This window comes from Biomphalaria glabrata, chromosome 13 (assembly GCF_947242115.1).
Source record: "Biomphalaria glabrata chromosome 13, xgBioGlab47.1, whole genome shotgun sequence".
Taxonomy (NCBI): Eukaryota; Metazoa; Mollusca; class Gastropoda; family Planorbidae; genus Biomphalaria; species Biomphalaria glabrata.
The window spans coordinates 21,530,054-21,543,809 of record NC_074723.1 but is presented as its reverse complement, the minus strand read 5'-3'; the positions used below and the strand labels follow the sequence as shown (position 1 = coordinate 21,543,809).

At 36.4% G+C, this 13,756-nt stretch overlaps 1 protein-coding gene across 6 annotated transcripts in view; it reads right to left on the bottom strand.

Annotated features, from left to right (window-relative positions):
- The window catches only part of LOC106065921 (protein hook homolog), a 31,173-nt gene extending 27,655 nt beyond the window's left edge, over nucleotides 1–3,518 (bottom strand). For 4 of the 6 annotated variants that reach the window (XM_056008580.1, XM_056008585.1, XM_056008582.1 and 1 more), the window contains exon 1: nucleotides 3,213–3,517. In XM_056008580.1, the coding sequence (XP_055864555.1) occupies nucleotides 3,213–3,384 (172 nt within the window). In that variant the 5' untranslated portion in view covers nucleotides 3,385–3,517. Of the gene's footprint in view, nucleotides 1–3,212 lie in introns of all 6 variants that reach the window. The other 2 variants (XM_056008579.1, XM_056008583.1) reach the window with 1 other exon arrangement.
- Between the last annotated feature and the right edge of the window lie 10,238 nt (nucleotides 3,519–13,756).

Below are 13,756 nucleotides of genomic sequence, written 5' to 3'. Positions count from 1 at the left end.
AAAACAACAAATATTTTATTATGTTTTCCTATAATCTGCTTGCACTAAAAAGGTATTTTGTATGAAAAATTTATTATAAAGTTATGTACATACTTATATTAAAAATCAACTTTTTCAAAATGATATTTTATATACACCAACAATTTTCAACTATCCCCATAAAATAAAGTTTTTTGTGTTGTTCCTGTTTAAGAAGGATAATAATTTAATAAATAACTATAATTTTATAGAGATGCTAGGGCTATCATTAGGTCTAGCTTCATAATTAATCAGAAAAATATTTTTGTAAATGTAATCAACATTCTTCTAGTACTACTTGTTTAACTCAGATGGTAGTGAAGAAGACTCACAGGAATCAAGACAACAATGCATAAAGTGTGAATGTAGCAATCAGATTAGTAAATTAAAAATTTTTTTTTAACTAATTTAACCATTTTTTTAACATGATGACCAAAAACTCACTATTCACTATGTCTGTCTGTCTAGTAAAATGTTTGAACGCATTATTTCTCCTACACCTAATCTTGGATTTGTGTCACATCAGTTACAAGTCAACAAGGGAGATATGGAGTGTAGAAAAGAGAAAGCGATTGAGTGGCATCCTGGTTGTGTCTAATACCTTTCGGAAAACTATCTTGATAATCCTTATTTTTCTGCGATCCAACAGGAGGTTGGAGCTAGGATGCAATTTAAATCTTCTTTTTCCATAAAGTATAAAAGAAAACAAAATACCATTTATAAGCAGGTGAAAATAGAAAATGTCTCCATGGTAGAAATTCGAAGATAAGTCTTATTCACTGGAACTCATGGTGGGGTAACAATGTAGTCAGTCAGCTGACACAAATTTCACAGGCCTGCGCTAGATCAGTGGGTAATCATGACAAGTGGCAATGGTCAATGGCGACCAGTGATGACACAGCAAAGTTTTGGGCAAGATCTGTGATTTGAACAGTACTCAGGACAGTCACATGGGATATAGTCATGTGGTCACCCAGAAGAGACAAGTGATGTTCCATCTGTTTCTAGAAGGCCTTCGGGGACCCTATATAAAAGAGCAAAGGTGTTACAGTCAAGACAGTTCAGTGTGGTTCAGTGCAGAGCATTACGATGGTTCAGTTCAGTGTAGTGTTGTTCTGTACAATGCATTTTGATGGTTAAGTTTGGAGTAGAGTCAAGACCAACTATCAAGTCCAGTACAGCGAGCCCAGAGAGTGAAGTCAGAACAATTGAACCCAGTGCAAGTCCAGGATGAGGCTGAAAGGCCAGAAGAGTTTGATACAGCAGTACAAGAGTGATATGGCTGAACAGTTGTCAACGGTGAAGCATTTGTTCAATCAGTGTTACATGTTGCCAATTGTACAGTCACTATGATTTATTGGACATTAAAAGTGTCAAATTATTTTGAAGCCCTGAGCTGTCATGTTCTTTTAAGTTGGTAGTGTCATGTGGTGCACTAAGCCATATAATACTTTCAATTCTTTATTTGAAAAGTTTTAGTAGTGTTTGCTCACTTTGACAACTTGAAAAATTAGCCTGTCACTATAACAAGTTGACTCAGATTTTAAATTAAATATATATAATATATATGTATAATATAATATGATTGAAAAAAATTACAAGTCTAAAATCTATTTTTATCACTCAATGGCTGAGGAGTTCATTGATTTTTTTCCTAGGTTAAACCATTACAATGTATATAAAAAGCTAAAAATTATTTTTTATTTGAATGCGCAAATTAATTTGCTGTACAAAGTTACATTTTTACTTATTAAATCTTAGACCTAATGAATTCATTTTAATATTGGGCAGTGCGATAACCAGACATCGTAAAATTTTTTCCCATAGCCATTTTGATCCACTTTTGCATTAGCACAAATATGATTGAATTTGATATTTGATGTGTGTATATGGTAAACATATTGATAATAGATCACAAATTTGATAGAATCGAAGGACTCATTACAATACGTTTCAAAGCATTATTTGAAAATGCACAAAAATTAATAATTACACGCTTCTGTACACTGCTATTCAAAAGCTTGTCAAGTGGTAATAATTAAACAGACAAACATAATTTAAATAAAAGACATAGCCATTAATCTTACAATCATTAAAAACAAAGAATAATTTCTGATTTGACTGAACACTTCTTAAGATAAAAAATATCCCAGGTAAAACACATGCTGAAGAAAATAGAAAAACTTCATTTTTTTTCATTTTAAAGAATGTGGCCTCCTCTTTGAAAGAAAACATTGTCAATGTTATTTATGTGGAATGTGTACAAGTGATTGCAACATCAACTAAAAAAAGTGCACTCAGAAAAATAGCCAGTTAAAACAGCTGGATATTGTCTTCAGTGTAGCACTTTTGCAGTCCCAAATAATACTTCTTAAAAGTAAATTTTTCTACCTAAAAATATTGTTCTAGAGGTAGTTTAAGTGTATCAGTTCCACCTCTGCTTCTACTGGATTGTAAATTAATATTTTTTCGAGTTCTCTTATCTAGCAGGTTTATTAAATTCAAAACAATTTATTTTTTTCAGATTGAAATTCTCATCTAAATACCAACAAAATCATAATGACTATTATTCTAGAATAAGATCTAGATCTAGTAATCTCTAGAGTAAGAGGTCTAGAACTATTCATGAGCTTCCTTCCACCCAAAACAACAAGGCAAGGAGAAGGGAATTAGAGTCTAGAATATTCTGGAACAAGAATAAAGAGTTGAAAGAAGCTTCTTTCTTTCATCCTGACTGGTGTTGGTTGTATGGCAGGGTCCAAGTCCAGGGTGCCTAAAAATGCAGTGAGGGGTTGTAGATTGTAAATTGTAGGGAATCCTAGAATTGGTTGGATCATCATGATCATGGATGATCACGAAATAATCAATCATCTTTAGATTTAGATAGATCTACAAAATCTAGATAGATCTATGTACCCTTTACCTAACTTGTGACACTGGAGTCAGTCTAGAAAACCTTTTGTTTTAGCCCAAATTTTACTAGATCTAGATCTACTTTTTTTTAGATTTAGGTGGATCTTACACAAATTATTTAGATCTACTCTAGATTAGTCTATAATTAAAGTAAAACTAAACTAAAAAGAAAATAATGTCTTAGATATAAATTTATTAATTTAAAAAGTGCATACAATAGATTGATTTAGTTTAGATATTTTTTAGGCTACATCTAGATTAATAGATTTAAATTTAATTACCTTGAATCTCAGTGACTCTGTCATCTGCTTCCCTTTTGTAACGTGCCCCTGTCATTTCAGCTTCACGCAAACGGTTTTGAGAACCATTGTATAAATAAGTCATATAAATTAATAATACAATAAAAACTCCAAATACAACATTTTTTATGGGAAATCCTCCCCGGCCGTGCATTGTAATTGCTTTTATTTCTTCCAGAATTGCGGTTATCAGTAAATTAAACAGGAAAACAAGGTCTTCAATTGATTTCTATAAGGTTGTCGGCCATTAACAAAACAACATGGCGACGTGTCGCGATGGTAAGCTGAGTCTATTCTAATTATTTTCGAATAAAACATTAAATCTAATTCTTGATCTATTATAAAAAAAAATTAAGTTAAGTAATAGTTTAAATCCATATCTAATCTAGCATTAGTATAAAATATTTCATCTTTCAAATTCATCAGATACTACATAAGGTAATGCACGGGAGTAGCGGGGGGGGGGGGGGGGCGTGTAGAAATTTATTATACCTCCCTCACGGCTACTAAAGCAAAATTATCTTCTAAGTCCTTGGATGTAGCCAATATAGGTTCACGAAATTCCATGTGCGTAGCCAGGTGGTTTTGAGGCTCAAACCTCCATCCAATAAAAAAAAAAGATTAAGCCAACAAATTCCATTAATGTGGCTAAGCAAAAAAAAAAAAAAAAAAAACTATTGTCATATTCTACATGTGTCGGGTGTTCCTTCAAGTTGAAGAAAATTTATACTGGGCTACTTTCTAGTCCAAACAACAAGCAGGACGACGGGGGATGGCAGAAGGCAGAGAATGTACCCGGGACTCCCGAACAACAGTCTATAGTGCGCATACCGCACAACCAGGCGCAAAACTTCAGTCACCGAATTCCACCGGCCAAGCTAGCCTAGGTTTATCAAAAGGAGGGGAGGGGTTGAAGTTATAATATAACCTCCTCCGTCAAATAAATAATATTAGGCCTAAATAATAGGCCCTACTACAACCACCAAATTCCAAGCCTGCAGCAAAAGAAGAGCCTGGGGGTGTTAAAGCTAACTCCCCTCCCCCTCCCAGATCCATAAAAAAAAACAATAGCAAAACTAAGTCACAGAATTCCAAGAGCGCAGCCAAAAAAAAAAAGGGGGGGGTGAGGTTTAGCTGGAAACGGGACATTCGTCTAAACAGGTTGCGACGTCGTAGGTCCTTGTTCAGGCATTCTATAGAACCGCCACTGAAATCAACATTGGCACAGGGTTCCCAGGGGTTCACTGGCGGATCCGGGGGGGGGGCGGTAGGGGCGATCGCCCCCCCCCACTCGGCCGACCCCCCCTCCCCCCCGAAGGGGGGGACGGACGAATTTTAGTATAGAATTCACACAATTTGTATACGAATTCATTACTGATGTTAATAATATATACTAATTATTTATATTTCAACCTATTTTTAGATTATTTCGCCCCCCCCTCTAGTATGTTGGCCAATTTGGTGGGGTCGGGAGGGGGCGATGGTATCAATCCCGCCCCCCCGCCCCATAAACTTTCGAGTGGGGGGGGCGGTCCAATTTCTTTGTAGAAATCACAGCTTGCTAACAGAATCAATTAAATATCTATGTCATTAAAACTTGTTATTGATATTTTAACCGATCTTTGTATTATGTCGTTCCCTGTTTGCCGATTTATCTCTACTGCCCTTCCCACCTAAACCTTTTGAGGGGGGGAAGCGGATCTACTTTAATGGGGAAATCATAGTTTGTGAACAAAATTAGTTGAATTAATATATAGATTTATATTATGTCATTCGCCTTCTGGTATCTTGGCCCTTTCGGTGAGATTGGGGGGGAGGGCGATTGCATGTACTGGCCTCCCCACTCTAGCCCTTTGAGTGGGGGGGTGGTCCTATTTTTATGGAGAATCATAGTTTGTGAACAAAATTAGTTGAATATCTATATAATATAAACTACGTATTGATATGTGAACCCATTGTATATTATGTCGTACCACACTCTAATCTCAAATTTTATCATTAGTAAATTTAAATGAAAAAGGGTTGTACCAGGTGGGAGGGGGGATACATGCAATCGCCATTCCCCCATCGGACAAACCAATACTTTTTCTTTTTGTATTACAGTTAAGAAATTACAAAATAAAAACATCTGTCACTAATATAATTTATATATACTATAAATTAAAATCTTATATCGAGTCGCCCCACCCCTATTCTTTAATGCCAAATGCAATCTTTAGCAGATATTATTAAAGAAGCGAGGATTAATATTTTCACTCTACCGCCCCTTCCATTTCCAGACAGAGTTTATGTAATTTCACATGAATTTATCATAATTATTTTAAGAAAGACTTTGCATTCGAAAAGTTAGAATTCAAACGAAATTTTTCAGTATAAGAGTCACGATTGAGATGAGTTCTAAACCCAAATGTCGTATCCATAGTCGCCTTTTTCTAACCTTTACTCAATCTGATATTTTTCTAGTTAAATAAATTTGGGACTATAACTCACAATTTATACTTTGATTTTATTGAATATTATTTATCGAATATTTTTTTTTCGGCGGAGATCCTCAAAGCCAAAATCTAAATATGTGGGGTATCTTATCTTTTCAAGGAACAAATCAGTTTTATTTGCAATGTATTAAGGGCCTATAAATTCATGTTAGAATATTTTTCAAGTACAACATTATTCAAAAGGTCCTTTTTTAATAGTATGAATAATGAGTTTTAGGTCAGGAGAATACGTTTCTTCTGTGAAGTATGCAAGAAAATGCTTTTGGCGGCAGGGCTTCGCCCCGAACTCCATTGATGAATAATTAGCTGTAGATGTCAGGAGAATGCGTTTCTACAGTGAAGAATGCAAGAAAACGCTTTTGGCGGCAGGGCTTCGCCCCGAACTCCATTAACAAGTAATTAGTTGTAGATGTCAGGAGAATGCGTTTCTACAGTGAAGAATGCAAGAAAACGCTTTTGGGGTCGGGCTTCGCCCCGAACTCCATTGATGAATAATGAGCTGTAAATGTCAGGAGAATACTTTTCTGCAGTGAAAAAAGAAAGAAAACGCTTTTGTCGTCGGGCTTCGCCCCGAACTCCATTGATTAATAATGAGTTGTAGATGTCAGGAGAATGCGTTACTGCAATGAAGAATGCAAGAAAACACTTTTGGCGTCGGGGCTTCGCCCCGAACTCCATTGATTAATAATGAGTTGTAGATGTCAGGGAAAAGAGTTACTGCATTGAAGAATGCAAGAAAACGCTTTTGTCGTCGGGCTTCGCCCCGAACTCTATTGATGAGCTGTAAATGTCAGGAGAATACTTTTCTGCAGTGAAAAAAGAAAGAAAACGCTTTTGTCGTCGGGGCTTCGCCCCGAACCCCACTTGGGAAACTCATAGCACTGCCTCAGTTGTTTTGTTTTTCGCCAAAGGTTGAGAAATGCTGCCTTTTAAAAATTCTCATATATATATATATATATATATATATATATATATATATATATATATATATATATATATATATATATATATATATATCTATATTATAAAGTAGAATGTGAGGGGTATGTATGTATGTATGTTACTTATAGACATCAAAACCGCTTGACCAATCTTGATAAAACTAGGCAGGAATGTTCCTTGGGTACCAACTTAGACCTTAGTGAATGTATTGTAGCCCTAAAACAAATGTAAGACCCTCAAAAAAAAATAAAGTTGTCCGACTCTATTACAGCTATAGTATTTTATGGATCTAGGCCATGTCTACAATGTTGACATGAGAAAAGATAGAAAGGATTTAGACCTAGATCTAATTTTAAGAAATACACTTTGCGCAGATAGTTTTTTACTTTGACACATGAAAAGACAAAAGAAGATCCATTGATTTCATTATATAATAAAATTAACCTTCAATTTTGTGTTTCAAAAGCATTTTTTACATTAATTAGTTCCTTATATCTGTGATTACAGATTTCCTGACGAACATTCTTTCATTAGACAATACCGTAATGAATCGCGTACTAAATATTAATTCGTTTAATTGTTTACTTTATAATCCCATCCCTAGATCTAAAACTCTAATTCAACTCTAAGATGATAAAACTTCTCTTCGCACAGATAGTTTTATACTTTAACACATAAACATATTAATTAAAGTCCATTCATTTCATATTTTGATCAAATAAACATTCAAATTTGGTTTTCTAAAGCTACATTCGCCTACTAAAAGGTGCGAAACCGAGTTGAGATAGGCCTAGATCTATATTCATTCATGAATCGCGTACTAAATATAATTTCGTTTAATTGTTCACTTTATAATCCCATTCATTTAACAAAGCTATCGCTCTTTTCGTTTTTAATAGATAAGAATGTATCGACTTCGGGTAAACCCATTTTCGCAAACCTAATTTTATTTTCGTAGCGAAAGAGAAATAACGTGAAAGGATCATTAGCTAAGTTTTAATTTGAAAAAAAAAAGGATTTAATTAAGCCTATTAGCTATTTTGATTTAATAGCTTCATTCACAGTATTCACACTATTTTTACATTGACACATTCGCTTTACTTATTACATTATTATTTCGTTTAATTGTTTACAAAACACTCTCAGTGACTATATCGACAGTAATGCGCAAATAAAGACCCGCGGGTCGCGGGTAACATATGTCTAGTATATATATATTATAAAGTAGAATGTGAGGGGTATGTATGTATGTATGTTACTTATAGACATCAAAACCGCTTGACCAATCTTGATAAAACTAGGCAGGAATGTTCCTTGGGTACCAACTTAGACCGTAGTGTATGTATTGTAGCCCTAAAACAAACTTAAGACCCTAAAAAAAAATAAAGTTGTCCGACTCTATTACAGCTATAGTATTTTATGGATCTAGGCCATGTCTACAATGTTGACATGAGAAAAGATAGAAAGGATTTAGACCTAGATCTAATTTTAAGAAATACACTTTGCGCAGATAGTTTTTTTTACTTTGACACATGAAAATACAAAAGAAGATCCATTGATTTCATTATATAATAAAATTAATCTTCAATTTTGTGTTTCAAAAGCATTTTTTACATTAATTAGTTCCTTATATCTGTGATTACAGATTTCCTGACGAACATTCTTTCATTAGACAATACCGTAATGAATCGCGTACTAAAAATTAATTCGTTTAATTGTTTACTTTATAATCCCATCCCTAGATCTAAAACTCTAATTCAACTCTAAGATGATAAAACTTCTCTTCGCACAGATAGTTTTATACTTTAACACATAAACATATTAATTAAAGTCCATTCATTTCATATTTTGATCAAATAAACATTCAAATTTGGTTTTCTAAAGCTACATTTGTTTACGAAAGCTGCGAAGCCGAGTTGAGATAGGCCTAGATCTATATTCATTCATGAATCGCGTACTAAAAATTATTTCGTTTAATTGTTTACTTTATAATCCCATCCCTAGATCTAAAACTCTAATCCAACTCTAAGATGATAAAACTTCTCTTCGCACAGATAGTTTTATACTTTAACACATTAATATATTAATTAAAGTCCATTCATTTCATATTTTGATCAAATAAACATTCAAAATTGGTTTTCTAAAGTTACATTCGTTTACGAAAGCTGCGAAGCCGAGTTGAGATAGGCCTAGATCTATATTCATTCATGAATCGCGTACTAAAAATTATTTCGTTTAATTGTTCACTTTATAATCCCATTTATTTAACAAAGCTATCGCTCTTTTCGTTTTTAATAGATAAGAATGTATCGACTTTGGGTAAACCATTTTCGCAAAACTAATTTTATTTTCGTAGCGAAACTGAAATAACGTGAAAGGATCATTAGCTACGTTTAACATACATCTAAATCCAATCCACTAGATTATTCAAAAGAAATGTTTTAATAAAAAAAAAAAATGGATTTAAGCCTATTAGCTATTTTGATTTGATAGCATTATTCACACTATTTTTACATTGACACATTCGCTTTACTTATTACATTATTATTTCGTTTATTTGCTTACAAAACACTCTCAGTGACTATATCGAAAGTAATGCGCAAATAAAGACCCGCGGGTCGCGGGTAACATATGTCTAGTATATATATATATATATATATGTTGTACGCACGTTTATGCACAGGGTTAGGGTTTACTGGGCATTAGGGTTAGGGTTTGGAAAAAAATCGCCCCCCCCCCCCCACTAAAAAGTTCTGGATCCGCCAGTGCAGGGGTTCGCTCTTCTATCTCTATTCATCGTTTAAAGATAAAGCACTACGGTAACACAATATAGGCCTACTACAGATTTTATTTTTAGAATAACAACTGCTATGTAAGTTTTATTATAATTGTGTTTTTTTTTAGTAGTCCGACCAACTGCCATGCAAATGGAACTGTCATATTGGTTTCTAGTACGAACCCTGCTCTCCCTCCTGACCTTTGCCCTGCAGAAGGTATGAAAGTATGTGACACCGTCTAAAGACGTCTAGGCCTTACAATATAATTAGTTCAACAATGTTTTGGGCTTCGTTCTTTGGTTAGCGAGGAAACGATTGAATCGTGGACACTCTTGATTTCTTTTCATTGTTGGCCTTTAGTCTGTGTTCAATTGGTTAGCTGGAATTAGGTTTTACCTCCGCCTGTGTTCAATTGGTTAGCTGGAATTAGGTTTTACCTCCGCCTGTGTTCAGTTGGTTAGCTGGAATTAGGTTTTACCTCCGCCTGTGTTCAGTTGGTTAGCTGGAATTAGGTTTTACCTCCGCCTGTGTTCAATTGGTTAGCTGGAATTAGGTTTTACCTCCGCCTGTGTTCAATTGGTTAGCTGGAATTAGGTTTTACCTCCGCCTGTGTTCAGTTGGTTAGCTGGAATTAGGTTTTACCTCCGCCTGTGTTCAGTTGGTTAGCTGGAATTAGGTTTTACCTCCGCCTGTGTTCAGTTGGTTAGCTGGAATTAGGTGTTAGGCCCTACCTCCGCCTGTGTTCAGTTGGTTAGCTGGAATTAGGTGTTAGGCCCTACCTCCGCCTGTGTTCAGTTGGTTAGCTGGAATTAGGTGTTAGGCCCTACCTCCGCCTGTGTTCAGTTGGTTAGCTGGAATTAGGTGTTAGGCCCTACCTCCGCCTGTGTTCAGTTGGTTAGCTGGAATTAGTTGTTACCTCCGCCTGTGTTCAGTTGGTTAGCTAGGATTAGTTGTTACCTCCGCCTGTGTTCAGTTGGTTAGCTGGAATTAGGTGTTAGGCCCTACCTCCGCCTGTGTTCAGTTGGTTAGCTGGAATTAGGTGTTAGGCCCTACCTCCGCCTGTGTTCAGTTGGTTAGCTGGAATTAGTTGTTACCTCCGCCTGTGTTCGGTTGGTTAGCTGGAATTAGGTGTTAGGCCCTACCTCCGCCTGTGTTCAGTTGGTTAGCTGGAATTAGTTGTTACCTCCGCCTGTGTTCAGTTGGTTAGCTGGAATTAGGTGTTAGGCCCTACCTCCGCCTGTGTTCAGTTGGTTAGCTGGAATTAGGTGTTAGGCCCTACCTCCGCCTGTGTTCAGTTGGTTAGCTGGAATTAGGTGTTAGGCCCTACCTCCGCCTGTGTTCAGTTGGTTAGCTGGAATTAGTTGTTACCTCCGCCTGTGTTCAGTTGGTTAGCTAGGATTAGTTGTTACCTCCGCCTGTGTTCAGTTGGTTAGCTGGAATTAGGTGTTAGGCCCTACCTCCGCCTGTGTTCAGTTGGTTAGCTGGAATTAGGTGTTAGGCCCTACCTCCGCCTGTGTTCAGTTGGTTAGCTGGAATTAGTTGTTACCTCCGCCTGTGTTCAGTTGGTTAGCTGGAATTAGGTTTTACCTCCGCATTTGTTCAGTTGGTTAGCTGGAATTAGGTGTTACCTCCGCCTGTGTTCAGTTGGTTAGCTGGAATTAGGTGTTACCTTCGCCTGTGTTCAGTTGGTTAGCTGGAATTAGGTTTTACCTCCGCATTTGTTCAGTTGGTTAGCTGGAATTAGGTGTTACCTCCGCCTGTGTTCAGTTGGTTAGCTGGAATTAGTTGTTACCTCCGCCTGTGTTCAGTTGGTTAGCTGGAATTAGGTGTTACCTCCGCCTGTGTTCAGTTGGTTAGCTGGAATTAGGTTTTACCTCCGCATTTGTTCAGTTGGTTAGCTGGAATTAGGTGTTACCTCCGCCTGTGTTCAGTTGGTTAGCTGGAATTAGGTGTTACCTTCGCCTGTGTTCAGTTGGTTAGCTGGAATTAGGTGTTACCTTCGCCTGTGTTCAGTTGGTTAGCTGGAATTATGTGTTACCTCCCCTTGTGTTCAGTTGGTTAGCTGTAATTAGGTGTTACCTCCGCCTGTGTTCAGTTGGTTAGCTGGAATTAGGTGTTACCTTCGCCTGTGTTCAGTTGGTTAGCTGGAATTAGGTGTTACCTTCGCCTGTGTTCAGTTGGTTAGCTGGAATTATGTGTTACCTCCGCCTGTGTTCAGTTGGTTAGCTGGAATTATGTGTTACCTCCGCCTGTGTTCAGTTGGTTAAAAATGTTCTACATGTATCGGATGTTCTTTCAGAGTTGAAGATTATTTACTTCCTACTCCAAACCTCCCGACGGGGGAGGGAGCGGGCAGGGCTTGAACCAGGGACAATCGATAGGTCCGAACGATAGTCCAGCGCGCAAACCGCACGACCAGGCAACCATTCTGGAATTAGGTGTTATCTCCGCCTGTGTTCAGTTGGTTAGTTGAAATTAGTTATTACCTTCGCCTGAACATAGTCTACACTCCACTAAAGACACAACGAAAAGGTGTCAGACACATAGCCCAAATTTAACAATAATTAACCCTACATGGTATCTGGAAAATAGTGGACCTATTGTACTAGCCTAAGATTGATAGTAAATGTAACCCCCCCCCCCCCACTCCCCCCAAAAAAAATAAAAATAAATAAATAAAATTATTATTTTTACTTGTAAATTCTTACACACTTTTATTTATCACCGATCACGTATACATTTAAAAAAAAAAGAGTTTATTTCCCAAGATTCCCAGTTAAAAGATGTCCGTGACGACAGGCGATTCTTGTTTGCTTGCTAGCGCATGGGAGAAGATAACCCTGGAAATGCTCTAATCATGCAACGATCAGTCCAGGAGTGATCTCCTCTGGATTATCTGAAGACATGTTCCTTGAAAATAGCTATCGTTTGAGATAACACAGTTATTTGCACTTTAAAAATTGCATAATATAAACTTTTATTAAAAATTTATTAAACGTACGTAATACAAATAAAAGTAACTTGTAACCATATTTTTATCTTTATAAAACAAGAAAAATTACCTTTAAAAATTGCAATAAAGCACACTACCCTAGTGACAGGTTTGAAATTCTTACAATCACAATGACGTACTGATCATTACCGGCATCCCTCATATCAGTATTTTCTGTAAGAATCTCTAGATGGACATATAACAAATGTCCCATGTATGTCTTATCTCCATGTCTCATTTAATAGATGTCAATCAATAACGCCTCTGTTAGCTCTGTTGTATTTATTGCTTCAAAACCTTTGATAGTTGGTGTAGTTTGCTTGTTTTTTTTTTTATAGTTTTAGTCATTAGTCATACACATTTTTAGTTGTTTTTTTTAATTTAAGTAACTGATTGGACAACTCAATTCGACACTTACTGTTCAGGACTCCCGAATTTCCTGAGTTGTAAAATGACCAGTGCGTAGATTTAATAGATTGGTTAAATATCCTTGTATGCTTTTCAACTGGAGGTGATGTTGTTTTAGTATTGTGTACGGCATAGTCTTAATTTTACTCCTACACTTTCCTCAGCCTCTCTGTATATGTCTGTATGGGTATAAGTGGGAGTTTGTGCTTTTGACTTATTTCTGTCATCGAAAGATTTATTAATATTGTTGTAACTCTTGGGTAGGCACTCAACGTAAAGGCAGGCAACTCAACACAGTGTAACAGGAAATAAAGACAGGTGTTTATTCACTAGGACAAACACATCACATCCTTCATCTTCCTCAGAGTCTTGCTACTAATTTACCAGTCCTTTAGACAGCAACCCGAATGTGGACCAACCTTGCTTCGCTCCAGGTCCCTTCTACAACCTTCAAGCAGCACATCAGCTGGCTTCTTAGTTTCCAAACATTCAGACTCTTCACAATGCCTGATGCACTGTGCTTCTCTCTCTCCTAGTGTTTTCCTGTTTACGTTCACTAGTGCGCTCGTCCGCACCTCAAGCACTGGTGCAAGGCAGGGTTACAACAATATTAATATATCATACATTTATTACATAGCTAATCATAGTCATACTTATTTGACAAAGATCATACTAACTCAATGTTTTGTCTGTCTAATCAAAAGTTTAAACATGTTTTTTTTACCACTTCCCATTTTAGGGCCAAGTTGAAACCATGCACAGTTAGTCATTGTGCCTGACAAAACATGATTCAATAAAACAATTAACCAATTATTTACATACCGGTAGTAATTGGTTATTAATTATTTTGGTTTGATATCGAAATAAGGGGAGTAAATGCTATTTAATGAGAGATGTGAATGTATATACGGA